At 34.5% G+C, this 16091-nt stretch overlaps 1 protein-coding gene across 1 annotated transcript in view; it reads right to left on the reverse strand.

Moving 5' to 3' along the window:
* The window catches only part of LOC149786021 (E3 ubiquitin-protein ligase rnf213-alpha-like), a 559813-nt gene that overhangs the window by 237425 nt on the left and 306297 nt on the right, over positions 1-16091 (reverse strand). Inside the window, exon 39 of the mRNA XM_089978097.1 lies at positions 5875-5883. Coding sequence (XP_089834223.1) covers positions 5875-5883 — 9 coding nt within the window. The remainder of the gene's footprint in view (positions 1-5874; positions 5884-16091) is intronic.

Here is a 16091-nt window from a genome sequence, read left to right on the forward strand (position 1 = left end):
ATTGGGTGAAGGAGTGATCGCAGTAGCTGAATCTGTGTGAAAGGGCATGATGGTCACTTCTTTTTATAGTGCGAAGCGTCGATGCAAGAATGAAAACTGGGTGGATATCCTTTCCAACGTACTTTGACTTCTTTGACACGTCGTTTGCCCACTTTACGGTTTCTGCGTTTGACAATGCCTTTGATGTCGTACACGTCGTCTTTTTTGGTGACACGACTTGATTTGAAATAAGTACGGGCTAGCGTTTTGTTGAGTACTTAACACCCATGGCTGTCTTTTTGAGCACCTTTTTCCTCCTTTACCACGCTCGGACAGAAATATGAGTGTGTGGTGAGACTATTCCCACTCATGTTTAAAGCCTTTCAGTCAGGTTGTTAAGGACTAGTTAGTCCTACACCTGAGTGGCTAAATTTAAAAGTAGTCTGTGAGTACATAAAAGCCTGGGAGATGAGGCTCTCTTTCCTTCCCTAGGAGTAATTAAAAATCACGCGGTGCGTTATTAAACCAGTGATATACGCTCCATTAGGGCGAAAATCACTTTAATTCAAGTAAGCAAGCAAGCAAGTTCGGGTACCGTCTCTAGCACTCTTGATGACACCAACTGTCTGGGTTATTTTCTTTCTTGCAAGCCCCTATGTTCCACTTCTGTTTGTGATAATAACTTGTGATACTTCACATTTTCTAAAGTGGAAATCTTTACAAGCCGTACAAAATACAAAACTTATATGACTTTGGCTTTTGACACTTGCACAGACTCTTCACTTTATAAGTATCACGAGAAAATTGTATATCCCATTTTTACCATTTTCAAAAACACGCACACACTTGCAGCTTGACCAGAAATATGTACATCTTGTTTTGTGGATAAGTCACAGACAAGTCCAAGTCCATAGGTGGTTATGAACGTTAGGAATATCCCCTCATTTTTTCAGAAATATCAAAGCTTGTATGTGCATTTTCCCTTTTCCACTCTATATTAGTGCTTAGATTTGTTCCAAAAAAAGAAAAAAGAAACGAAACAATTTTGAAGAAAAAAAACAACTGAATTTTGAATTCAGGTTTCTCTCTGTTTATAATTTTTTTTCAAGTTGATGGTGCATGACAGAGTACATTCGCCTACCTTTCCAAAGTGAGAGACATTTCTTCACATGTCACTGCCTTTGTTAAATTCGGTTTCATTGGTTAGTTATCGTTAATCTTTAATTTTTTGATACATTTCTTTTTGATAGAAGATTTAAGGCTTTCTAGTGTTGTAACGGCATTTATGTTGTTTAGTCTGTTGATGAAATTATCTATAGCAAAGTGCTTAAGATTTTTTCAGGTTTTTTATTATTTCAAGCCCTACAAAAGGAGACCAAGTTTGTTTTCAAAGAGGATTGAAACTAAATTACACGGACGTGAAGGAAAACATCGTTATGTTCATTCTAATCATGCTTGCCGTATCTCTTTGTGTTTTAGAGGTCATATTTCTTCTTAAGTAAATACACGCATCAATAGACAGACAGATTGGGTCATCATCCTTGAGTTTCACTGTACTTTCGGTTCTTTACTTCATACAAACCCCAAATTTATTAGTTTGAAAAAAAAAGATAACATGCCCCTCAGTACTGTAACACGTCTGTTCTGACTCTACCGATGTGAGTGTGAGTGTTTATGTTAAAATGTTTAAGTGAGATTTTAAAAAAATGGTCAGCTTGAAAACGCGAACCAATACAGTGACGCTCAGTCTTTTGATGTGGTAAGAAGAAATGGTACAACACACACACACACAAAGAGGGCTTGTAAGTTCACATTTCAGTCTGTCTGCACTGTAATGGTAACAACGCAAGAACATAGGGATTATTATGCCACACAGTCCTAGAACAAAACAATGCATCACCCGTTGTAAGCCATTTCATTGGCTATACTTATTTTCTTACCGCGTTCACTTCGAATTGACTTGAGCAGCTATTCACACAGTGACGAGAATGGCCATGCTTTACTGGGTCTATCCTATAGGCGATTTATATAAAAGAAATATTTTAAAAATTTTAACTAATGCACGAACAATGGTTCCATGGGCGACCATTGTCCATCTTATTGCAAAATACATCAACATTTAATTTAACCGTGCAGATCGCTAGAACAAACCTCTGATCATATACATTTTGAAAAGTGTTGTGTGACACGGATCGCCATTGTCGCTTGGTGTCTGCTTTCTTCTTCGAAAAGAGATCGTTTCGTCTTGACTATAAAAATTTAATTTGACTAAGTTTTACGCACTACTTGAACTCATACATTTCACGTTGTAGGTGTAAGCCGTCGTTCTCAGTTTTCTGGAAGTTCGTTTTTGCGTTTCTCGGATGTGATACTATTTTTTATGGACCGAACGAAATTTCTTTTGGCGTGAATCAGGACTCGTGGTTTTGTGGCAGAAATGGAGAGCATTGATTAAAGCCCAGTTATGTCGTCTTCGAAATCGCTGACACGGATTTGAACTAACACTTCAGGTTTTGTGTGAGGCGATACGGTACATCATTGCCTTTTACTTCCTCAATGAAATCGTTTCATCTTATTGCAAAATTACATTTGACTAGGTTTCATACGCAGCAGGTCTCTGTATATAAGGAGAGTGTCTTAGCGTCAGAGTATTCATTTCGCTCTCAAACGATCAAAGATGGAAGAGTCAGCACAGATCGACCTGCTGGTCAAATATTTGCTAAAAGTCATACGAAAACATAATTCACATGCGAAAGTGGCAACAAAACTTACTCTTTTGGTCGTTGATTTGATAAGAGTCATACGAAAGTGTGTAAGGGCTAATGAAGTTTGCTATATCTGCAAAGGTAAATGGGTATTTGTCTCCAGAATACCTGCTTCGTCTAAGAAAGAGAGACAAAAGTCAAGATACCTAATATCGTTGTCAGGAGAAAGGACACTGGAATTCAGAGTGCCCTACGAGAAAAGAGAATAAACAAAAACAAGACGAAACAGAGAAGAGGGATTCAGAAGAAGAAGAAATTGAAGATGATGAAGAACTTGTGCCAGTAAAGACATGGAAATGGAAAAATTGACAATGTGAGCCGATGCGTTGGCCCTGATGTGAAATTTCATACTACCTTCTAAAAGAGAATAGACCAGAAAGAACACGTAAGTGTCTCTTGGTCTTGACATTGTATAATAAGGATGGCGTGTTTTGTTTTCTACTCACACTTTATGAAATTGTGCCCTTTCACCTATCTCTATCCCTCTGGATCATGTTTTAGTTAGAATTGAAATGGAAGGATGTTTTCCTTCACGCACGCTCTTTAGGCATGCAAGTCGGTAAACAATAGTCAGTCTATTCCTCCATTATTTTGTGTCTTGATGTTTCCTAAATCACACACTGATGCCATAAAATAACGGGTTAAATGGGTTTTGTAGTGTTGGGAGTGGGGGTGAGTGGGGTGTAGGCGTTTGGCAGAGTTGGTCATTGCAGGTGAGGGCTTAGGTGCTTTCAAAAAACTTTTACTTCTTCACTCTGTGTTGATAGTATATTTGGAGTTTGTATGCGTTCGCGTACGTTTGTGTGGATAGTTTATTTGGGGTTTGTATTATCTCCCTTCTGTGTTGATAGTATATTTGGGGTTTGTATGCGTTCGCGTACGTTTGTGTGGATAGTTTATTTGGGGTTTGTATCATCTCCCTTCTGTGTTGATAGTATATTTGGGGTTTGTTTTTTCCTTTTCCCTCTGTATGTGTATGTGTGTATGTGTGTGTGTGCGTGTGTGTGTGTGTGTGTGTGTGTGTGTGTGTGTGTCTGCGCGCGTACGTTGTGTGGGTGTGTGTATTGGTCTCTGTTTGTCCGTATAAAACTCACTTTATCCCTATCAGATACACTCTACCTACCTACCTGCAGTAGCGTGCATTCAGGTCAGCCACTTGCAACACTGTTGATATTTATCCCTAGTGTTCAGTACAGTGACGTCACTGACGCTGGAAATTTCGAGACTATAAATATCGACTTGGGGATTTCCACATTTTGTAGCTATACATATATACTAGAATTCATAAACAGGAACGTCACTCAAGCTGAGGCTATAAAAAGACAGTGGGATTTTCCAAAGGAAAAACCCACAAGTTGGAGCTATAAATAGATAGTGGGATTTCATAGGAATTTCAGCTGATTATAGATACATAGGCATTTATCCACGATCGTCACAGAAGTTGATATTGTAAGTAGTTACTAATTTTATCTATTTTATAGTGTGTGTGTTTATGTGTGTGTGTGTGAGTATGTCTGCGCGCGTACGTTGTGTGTTTCTGTGTGTGTGTGTGTGTGTGTGTGTGTGTGAGTATGTGTGTGTGTGTGTGTGTGTGTGAGTATGTCGGCGCGCGTACGTTGTGTGTGTGTGTTTGTGTGTGTGTGTGTGTGTGTGTCTGCGCGCGTACGTTGTGTGTGTCTATTGGTCTCTGTTTGTCCGTATAAAACTCACTTTATCCCTATCAGATACACTCTACCTACCTACCTACAGTAGCGCGTATTCAGGTCAGCCACTTGCAACACTGTTGATATTTATCCCTAGTGTTCAGTACAGTGACGTCACTGACGCTGGAAATTTCGAGACTATAAATATCGACTTGGGGATTTCCACATTTTGTAGCTATACATATATACTAGAATTCATAAACAGGAACGTCACTCAAGCTGAGGCTATAAAAAGATAGTGGGATTTTCCAAAGGAAAAACCCACAAGTTGGAGCTATAAATAGATAGTGGGATTTCATAGGAATTTCAGCTGATTATAGATACATAGGTATTTATCCACGATCGTCACAAAATGGAACGAAAAAATTGAAAAAGAAGAAGAAAATGAGAAGAGGAAGAAAGAAGAGGAGGAGAAGAAAAAAAGAAAGGGAAGAAGAGTGTAGGAGATAAAATAAGAAGTTGGTGGAGGAAAAGAAGAAATTAGAAGAAGAAGAAAACCCAAAGGCCCTTTTCAGGGCCAGCCATATTTCTCGAAAAGAGATAGCCTTTCCATTGCCTACCCCTTTTTTAAAAAATTTTTTTTTAAATTTAAAAAAAAAATCCCATGTTAAATTCCCCTTGTCCGTAGAGTGACCCACGATTTATTCCCATGTTAAATTCCCCTTGTCCGTAGAGTGACCCACGATTTTTCGCCATGTTAAATTTCCATTGTCCGTAGAGTGACCCAGGGGTGTTTTTAATGCTAATTCCCATTGTCCGTAGGGTGCCCCTATATACTACTATCCTTACTGACGGCAATACATACCATGTGGTGATGTTTTTTATTGGTGACATTGTTGGCTTTTTAAACTGTTATATACAGCCATTGGTTTGAAGTGCAGAAATTCAGAGGCTCCATGAAAGGAAGCCGCAAACTTGATATCAAATGCACTGAAATTTATCTATTGTTACATAAACAAATTCTATGTCCATATTGACAAACCATCTAAACAGTGTATTGTTATATTATAATCCACTTATCATGACATCTAGCATGAGTACTGTATGTTGTGAAATATCCGCTTTTTTGTTGTGGACATTTCTGGTAACGGAGACCAACCGGATGAAGTATTATCTTGTAATCTATCTTTCATCGGATTATCGGCCGCTCTCTAGTAATTAATATATTTACAAAGACAAATATTTGTATGTGGATGGTAAGTAAAATTCCTTTTCTTTTCACTCAGAATTAAATCCATCAGAACACCCCCATTTTCTGCAATAATCCCTGCCATCAAATCAGAACACCTCCGTCTCTATTGTATGTTGACCCTTTGTTAATTTTCAGATGCATGCTGCTACTACAGATGTAAAAAAAATAGTAATACAAATAATAAAAACTACAGCTTACTTATTGGTTTTTTCAGTAGGCATGGAGGGACAGTAACTAGAATAGTCTAAACGATGGCCAATTCCTTTTTAAAAATTTACCCAGATAAAATAGTTCGCTGAAATTTCAAAGGAAACAGATTACCTTTGAAGCACCGATTGTTATGAAAACGTACTCAGCAAATGGAAAAAAATTCGGTCTCCATCATGCTATACAATTTACAATTATTTGATGTTGCCGCCACAATAAGACATGGGCATTTGTTTGGTTCTCCAAAGCTGCTTTTAGCGGTGACTTCAATAACGCAAGCACCCTTCATCAAAGAAAGCCAACTACAATCTTTCAATAAATCAAAGAACTTTTCATCAAAGGAAGTCAGTACCAGACTTAAATGAAGGTGATGGAATCTGATGGATTTTTGCATTTTCCAACGTGACTGGAACACGTTACCTGTGCCGTGAAAGTTTTCTTTTTGTAGGGAGAAAGTTTATGCTTATGAACGCTACCAACAGCAGTTTAAAACGCAAACCAACTTTTACCAACTTGGGACGTACTAAAAAAGTAAATGTGCTTCGTCATTCGTTACATGCTTGTGCTGCATTTTTCCACTGAATTCAGACCAATATGACCTGTTACAAAATTACTGAATATTTTAAAGCTGTCTGTGTGCATATTTTTGATGGAATCACTTGTATTGTGGATTCAATTTATATGATGAAGTTCACGGGTGAGTACATGGTGTTGATCCTATTCAAGTTATACATTAGACATGTATATATAAACAATATTCACGTAAATGTACCAATTCATGGTTCTCTAAATAAAGTAAACTGTTATATATGTATTCTCTGTTTTCACTACAGATGTATTTCTCATTTAATATGCATCGATTTATGATGATAACTGTGAAGATAACGCATTTATTACCTACATGCCCTCCCCACATTTATTTTTATACATGCATAATTTTCTTCAGCTAACTGACCTGGTTGCTTATAACATGGATCGAGCTATAACGCGGTCAGGTTCTATGACTCCTAACTACCGTGTTTTAGCAGGGTCACACTGTATTACCTAACGGTAGCAGTTAACCAAAACTAATATCAAATCCATATGATTGTAACATCCCCAATATGACCCAAGGGTGATACACTCCTGCCATCAATACATATGAGATGAGCAAATATTACTGTAATTGCCCTTTTTTTTGTATTTAACCTTGGACCCCTCTTAGATTCACTGGGAGGTGACCCGACAGAACTTTTCTTGGATTCACTGGGAGGTGACCCGACAGAACTTGCAATGACTGCACAGTCATCAAAGAGAATAAAACACACTAAAGATAAACTATTTAGGCCAACATGGACATAAAAAGTCACATTATTAATGAGTATGTCTTCAAAATATACCTTTCTGTATTCATTTGAATATGGTATGTACATTGTCAGATTACCCATAAAGCATACCCAGCACATGCTTAGGGCACCAGAAAAAATTATAATTATTTGTTAATGATAAAACTGAATGAATTATATATGACCATTTTGATCTGGATGTAGGAGTATTTTGATTTGGAACGGTGGCAGCCTTTTTTAGCTTCTGATATTTGCTTTTTTTTAAATTTCACATTTAACAGTGGGGGTGGGGTACTATAATATTTTCAGCAATGAAGGCCCTGGAAGGCATTAATCTGGCAATTGTTATGCATTATCATTCTTTTTTCATTAATATCACACAAATAAGATACCATAATAATGGAAATATCATGATATGGATGACAATTCAAATTATACAGAATTATAATTTGTCATATAAACATAAAAGGAGCCAGATGACTACTGATGAAAGTAGTGGTCACAGTGTGGAAAAACAACTCCTTCACATTCTGGAATAGATGATGCATCCTTAAGATGACTAGTTAGTGATGCTTTCTTTGTCAACTCATTATTTACCCATCTTTTTCAGCCAAGAAAACATAGGAAACTAGATACATGGGCACAACCGAAGCACCAACTTTGTAGGTACAATACCATCCTTTGATGGAGTCAATGGAATATTTAACTTGTATTGGATCCACAGTGAATGGATTTTATTTTTGGAGTGGCGAGACTGTATTTTTACATGTAACAGACATGGAAAATCCATGCATGCCATATTGCCCCTCCTCTGTAAGATGTTCATTTGTATACTTTGGAGCCTGTTTGACTTGATAAATGCCCATAGTGATGTCATGCAGGTAATCAACTGATATCCTGGGGAATTCATTCAGTTCCCAAGTGGATGCATCCATCTTGAAGCACAATTTGTGCTTATTCAGCAAATTGTTCTCTTGAACCAGGATTTAAACCTTATTCGGTTACAGGAATTGATTCATTTTCAAACCAAAAAAGATGGAAATAGTTATCATCGGATAAGATAGAAGGAACATCCTAGTTAAGATATGACTTCGTTTCAATTAGCTCATGCACATTTTGTAAAAGTGATTTAATATCTGTTCTTGAAACTCTTATTGCAGTGATAGATTGAAGGGATTCATTAGTGAAGTAGGAGATTTCCAAATGGAATTTGCAACATCTACTATTTGACTTTATAAAAATACTACACTCTGAAAAAGAATGGATTATGGCACATATTGGGACATTAACAAGATGATTTTGATGCCCATATGGTCTTTTCAACACAATGTCTGTGAGATTTTGATGTCGATGAAATTTGAAGTTGAACTGATTGTGTGCCTTTTATGGCAGCATTTAAAGTGTTTTAGACCATTCACTAAATTGTCATATCTGACAAAGTCTCCTAAAAGCTCATTTGTTGGGTGCTTTTCATACATTTGCAAGTATTAACTTTGGCACTTTGGCAGTCATATTTAGTCTATAATGATACACAGAGCCTGCGAAATCCATATAATCAATTCTTGTAGGGATGGAGCCAGAAACTAATTTTATGATCAGTATCTAAAATGAAACAAATTGTCTTATTATGTATTAATTATCATAATTCTTGTTTTATATCATAAATTCTTGTGTCATCCATTATGCCATGTTACATCCCAAATTATTTTATTTCAGAATTGTTTTGGTCTGAATATATTGTATGCTCCCCACCATGTTTGTTTCCACTGGAAAAAAATAGGTAGATGGGCATTCTTTTAGTATTATTATTAATGCTGTTATTATTATTAGTATTATTATTATTATTAGTAGTAGTAGTAGTAGTAATAGTATTTTAATAGTATTAGAAGTCATAGTAGTGGTACTTATATTCAAGCAGAATGTTCTTTGAATAAAAGATTTTCATCTGTAAATATTATATTTAAGATTTTCTGTTGTTATAATCAGTAAGTGTATAAAGTTGAGGTTTTCATTTAATGAAATAAAGAAAATACGCCATTGCCATAATTATGCATTATTTAGATAAATAGACTGAACAAGCTTGTTTTGTTTATTTTTATTTTTGCTGGTTGGGGGTAGGAATAATACCATTATCCTTTTCAATTAACAAACCATAAATCCATTTAGTTACTTTAGCTTCCATCCTGACCTTGGGACATGTTTGCCCTGTTTGGAAACAAAATGTGTAGTTTCTAATTTTAGTAATTGCTTGCAATATGATTGATTTAGTTGGCAAGCAAAAATTTATTTTAGTCCAAAACCAGTTTTTCTTGATTTGGAGGAGTGATTAGGGAAATGTGATAAAACATTAAGTCTTAAAATTTTTAGCACTAACATACATGTATAAAAAAATTATACTATATAACTATGAATTAATAATCGCTTCACAACACTGGTTCCACCACAATCATTTTCTGATGCAAAGATATTTGGCCATTCTCCTTTAGTTTCTTTTTAGATGAATACCATACTCATAAAAATATTACACTTTAGGAGCATAAAAATAATATGATTTGCAAATGATTGAGGCTCATATAATTGCTGGGTTTTAGCATATAAGTAATGCAAATAATATTTTCAATTAAAAAAATCATAATCAATTCAGTTACTTGGCTTCCATCATGACTGTGAACATGGTTCCCACCATTTGGAAATGGTTTCTAATTTCAGTAATTGTTAGACGCATCATTAATGTAGTAAGCAAGTTTACAATTTTTATGACAGTCTAAAACCAGTCTGTCTTCATGTGGAAGATTGCACCAGAAAATGTGATAAAAATTCAGTATGAAAATATTGAGTATAAATAAACTTGTATGAGAGTTATACTGTCTAATTATCAAAAAATAACTGCTTCACAACACTGGTTCCAATACCATTATTTTCTGATGCAGACATGATTGGCCACCCTTATATAAGTCCATTTTAGACGACTAAAATATTGATAAAAAATTGGTACCTTGCACAACATAAAAATAAAATGATTTTCAAATTGCACATTATTTTTTCTTCGTTTTGAAAGCTGAGCTATTACTAATTTTATTTCAACCCTGTAAATTGACAGCTGTTGATGTTATGGATATTAATTTTTAAAAAGAAAGAAGAAAAAAAGAAGAAAAAAAAAGAACTTCGGGGATTCACACTTGGTGTGCCATTATGGCACAATAATGCTATTATTCCGTTTGAGCTACTGAAGCGTGCATAGTTCAATTTGTATATCATGCAGATGACAAAAATCTTGCAAACTGATTTATATAACTGCAGACAATCCTTTGTTGTTTGCCTGGTTAATGCTTTAGTTTTAAAGAATTATGAAGAAAGACCCAGTTAACAAAATTTAATGAAAAAATATGCTGGCTGTGACTCTTATTTCCATCTGGAAATTGACAGAATCATTTAAAGATTACATGAATGGAATAACACTGTAATAGTGAGTAAATTAAATGTAGCAAACGATATTGTGATGGAAATGAAGAAAACCACTTGTTATTAATGTATAAAATAAATAATACATATTTACTTATCCTAATATTTACAGCATGCTTTGCAAAAAAATTGGCAGGGTAAAAATACAATTCCATTTAATGTTTACTCCATGTAGTCTTTGTTTACATGTAGTTCCAAATGCCCCTTCAGTGCCTCTTTGAAAAATTCCTGTTCCCAAGGCAATTTAGAAAGAATGAAGAAAGAGAAAAATAAATGGATAACATTGTTTATAAAATACCTGAATAGTCATTATTCACAGAATTATAATGAAATATAATAATGAAGGAAATAATACAGCGCACTCTAGAAATGCAGGTCTAATTGCTCACGCGTAGTGATATGTAGACAGCTGCTGCGCAACAGGAAAATAACAACAATGATACATTGACAGCAAAATTCAAGAATTTTTTTAGTTTTTAGTGATTAACACAAATGTGCTCACATAAGTTAATATGAGAACCCAAAAATTTTCATAAAAATTAATCAATCAGTGTAAACACCTTGTCTGAGCAAGCCTGTGTGTAGATCTTATTTCTAGTTTCAAGTTACTCAAACGTAGCATTTTCTCTTAACTTCCCCATACCAGCCCATGTTCAAAGGTCATATTTAGGTATTAAAAAGAAATTTATATACTTATTTAATCCAGAATAGGGAGATTTATACATCAAATAATACAATGAGACACAGAGTTGTGATATTTACAAGAATTCTTTTTCCCCACAAAAACAGTGGCAGAAAATGGCTCTTACAAAAATATAGTCCTTTTTTATTTATTTCTCCAGTTACATGCCAATGAGCTCTACTTTATAATTTTTTGGCAAATCTTCTAAACTTGCTGACAAATTTTATTTTTTTTAAGCAGTTTTGAGAAAAAGTCATTTAAAGGTTATTTGATTGTTAATAATAGAGGCTATTATGGCTAGATTAGTATACTGATGAATGGGTATGGGTCAATATTACATGCTAGTTCAGTAGCTAATAATTAATCTTAACTTTGCCAGTTCAATAAGACATTTTAGAATTCCAACAAATGCTAGAGTTATCATGAAAAATTAAATTATCTGCGATCATTTATTTATCATGTGCAGTGCATGCTCAGCCATTTAACAGCATCATCGTTAGCAAGGTGCAGATCCTTTAATAAACTGAATAGACCACTAAAATTTTCCACATAAATCAGATGATAAACGATGAAAAAGTAAACAAAAGAACTTCATACAACAAGTTTTGAATATGTCTGCACTACAAATAGTTCATCTATGAAAATAAGCATGTTTTTGTTTGTTAGTTTCTTAACATTATGCAAATTATTGTACCAATTATGTGTCATTCTGTGCTGGTTTTTATGAAATATCTGAGCACTTTCCAAAGGACAAGGTTTGATACAAGCCAATTTTGGCCCTTAATTTGTGTGAAACTTGTACAGATAAACTAGGTCCCCCTTTCTTCCCAAAAGATATATTTCATTCTTATCCAGGATGCTTTTAACAAAGAAAACTGAATATTAAAAAGCCACTGGTTTTCTCTTCTGTTGTGGAACCTATTTTCATCGATTATAGACAATATGACTAACATGCCCCATTGAAGTTGACTGCTGAAAGAGATACATCTAACAGTGAATGTCAGTCTATTGAAATATGTCTTTTTGTTTGGAAAATTGTCTAAGTGATGTTATCTATTGATACTGAATATGATTGATTACCTCTGACATCTATTTTCGTTTTTGTTTAAACAGTTATACTTAAGTTTATGTTTAAGAATGATTAATTGTACTGAAATCTTACCTTGATTGCAACAGAATAACAATCAAGTACTTCCTTACCATAAATAAACATCCAAAAGCCCCACAAACCTTCTGTATGTTGCTACAATGTATAATTAAGAATCAAAACCACATGTTCCAAACATCAGTAATCAAATCAGTTTTGTGTATTGGTGGGGGAAAGCTTGCATTATGCTTCATTTTATTACCAATTTGATAAAATTATTCCTTATATTGATCAATGATCACACAATTAATAACTATTTTAGTTTTTTATTAGGGGGGGAGAGAGAGTATATTACCTGTATGGTGTTGTTACCGATCGAGGGTATTAGTTTTGAAATATTCATTTGCGAAGATAATGAGTGGACAGGCATCATATTCTTATTTTATGTGATATGTGCCTCCAGAACACTGAACCAATCACAAGTCGTCAAAAAGATCCGAGTCAAAAATACTCTGAAGACAGTATTCTTGCTATGATGTATAGAAGCAAAAAGAACCAATTATATCAATTATATTAGTTGAAAAAAATAATTGAGGTAAAAGAAAGAAGAATCTACAGGGTCAAACAATACCTTCCCTCTGAAAATCAAACATAAAACCAAGCTTTAAATACAAGTACACCAATTGTTTTATGATCAATCTATGATGAAACAAATAAATAAAAAAACTTTCAGATCTGATAAATGTAAAAAAAAAAAAATGCTTGTCTTTCACATCAATTGGGAATCTATTCATCAGAAGACTTTATAAACACACAGCATGCAAGGGCACACAACCTTTGATATTACATTGAACTGTTGGGCATCTAGGTTTTCTTTCTTCGATCAAGCAGCATACTCAAAGATAAATATAATTTACACCAGATTTTAGGCTGGCAAAAAGATTATTACTTTATGATTTAATCTGAAATAATGCAGTAACTATGGTTGACAATGTTGCCCAGTACTGACAAGATTTCTGTCTGCATGTGTGCCAGCAACACTGGCATAGTATTAAAGATATGCCCCAAAAGGATTGCACCCACACATTTTTCTAGTTAGGGTCATTCATATCTCTCTCTTGTCACTGATTCTCTTAGACAAAGATTGATGGAAATGTGTATGATACCCCACATTCATGTATAGCCAGAGCTATACAATGGTGTATAGAAAGGCATACAGGCTAACACAATCCCCTCTTATTGATAGAGCAGATAAGGCATTATGACTACAATTTATACAAACAAGTCACATGTGACAACTTACATAGCCAAATATTTTTGCAGCTGAGCAGAGGCCTTACGAAAAATGCCCAAAATAATCTTTTTATTTAAATTCAATTTAGAGGAGACATGTGCCACACATTTAGGACAATGGAACCCACACTTTCATTTTTTTCCGGGTGTGGGTGGACAGGGTTGCTTAGTTGGTAGAGTGTCAGATTCATAAGTTTAGGGTTGTGGGTGTGATACCATTCCAACCCACAGCCTTGGCTGGCTGACTCGGAGTATTATTAGGAAAGGCACTTAGTTTCCACTTCCTTGGCATGATATAGCCATCAATTTCTACAAACTGCTATTAAAACTCCATCCACCCATCCACACCCAATCCAGCATTGTTTTGACAGAATTAGTTTGTAAGCCACCAGTAGAAATTGTAGTATTTTAAAGTAAAAATTACTCTGAGAGTTATTTTTAACTCTTAATTAAAACCTCTGGATAACAGTTTGAGTTATTAATCAGATACATGTAACAAATGGAAAGTTAAACAGAAATAAAGAAATGGTGTGAACAGAATATGCTTGAACTACATAAGGCAAAAATAAACAGAAAGTTATTTATATAAAAGAGACACTTTAGTACAAAAAATTGAACCATTATACTGCTTCACCATCAGTCACCATCACTGGAATAGTGACAACTAAGATATATAAACAATAAAGTCACCTAGTTCTTAGGGTAATTAGACGCAACCAAAGCTTCAATTATCTGCTTTTTTATATACTTTTTTATATATAAAAAAACAACAGATTTTATACATATTGTTAAACTGAAAGTAAACTTATTGTGAAATAATCCTTTTCTTTAATAATTTGTTGCTGTTGTTGTTGCTGTAGGCTTTAACACCATTTTCAGCACAAGATAGGCTATAAATGGCAGCCAGTATAACTGGTGGAGGAAGAACCCTGGAAAACCCTGGGAAGAACCACTGATGACAAGAAGCTACTGGCAGTCTTTTTCATGTACCCATCCATGTTAGCTGTGCCTGATATTCAAACCCATGCAGACAGAGGTGAGATGGCAGTGATCTGGAATGGTGAACACTTTAGACCACTCGGCCACTTGGGGCCCCTTTCTTTAATAAGTATTTCTTTGAAAACTGCTGCAATCAATAGTTTGTGTTATAATATGATGCTAACCTAGGTTAATGAAGCAAATGAACCATGGTAATAATGGATATTGAATTTGCATTTTTACTGGATTCAGTGCTGATTTTCTAACTTTAATGTGTGGCTTGCTTCACATTATTATTCATATGATCCTCTTTGCCTGAATGCCAATATATTTGGAATCAAAGAAAATTACAATACAGATAATACTTAATGTGATCAGGTAATGAGAAGAAAGAAATACACAGAAATTGTATTTCTTAGCATTATTCTATGTTAACAGTCCATTTTAGTCCAAAATAGTATATTGGGCTGCTTCTTTTTTAACATCATTCCTCAGTGTGCCTCTTTTATATTTAACTGCTTCTGATTCATATATTCTGTCCATTATTTTCACTAAAGAATATCTCAAAATGCAACCTAAACAGAAGAAGGAACAAAAATACAATCACCCACACAAATATCAAACATTTAAATGTCAATTTTGTTTAAACAAACATAAAATGGTAATTTGTGTTACTGTGAAGTTACACCCTAAAACTGTACAAAATCGATAATGACTGCTGGTCTACATTATGCCTTAAGCCAGCTTGTTTTCTGCTTGTTAGTGGTGAACGCAAATGAGATAATGTATAAATTTTGCGTACGTGTTAGATGGTAAAAAAAAGTATCTCCTGTTAACATTTCAAACATGTTCTTGATGGCAGATAGTTATTGGGAACTTCAAAGAGGCAGAAATTTGGCAAAATTTAAGTTCTAATTGAACACAAGCCTACTTAGGAACAAAATCAACTGATAATTTCACATTTTCATTATACCATGTGCACATATGTTGCAGTCGATATATAAAGGATATGGAATACCCATAAATACTTTTACAAACAATTTATCTCTAATTTTGGGTCAAAAATTGTCCCTTATTGTACCTTGTCCTATTTAATCATACTTTTCAAATGTCAAACAAGTTGATGTTAGGACTGAATTGTCTAAATTGCAAACCTAGGCTGCAACCTAAATGATGGCTACAAATGGTGATCAGCATGATTTGCACAAACTATTAATGTATCCATGTCAGGATCCTTTATCCAATTTGATCAAATTTTGATCTGCAGTTTTTGAGAAGTTATTCAAATTTTTTTTTTTTAGTAACAGAAGCCACATTTAATGAGATGCTCTATGTTAGATGTGGTTGAAAATGGTTCTGTGTCTTTTTTAACATTGAAAATATTAATTGTTTAAGAATGACAGAAAGGTTTTCTATTT

The sequence above is a fragment of the Sinohyriopsis cumingii genome, chromosome 12 (assembly GCF_028554795.1).
Source record: "Sinohyriopsis cumingii isolate HCF-2022 chromosome 12, ASM2855479v2, whole genome shotgun sequence".
NCBI lineage: Eukaryota > Metazoa > Mollusca > Bivalvia > Unionida > Unionidae > Sinohyriopsis > Sinohyriopsis cumingii.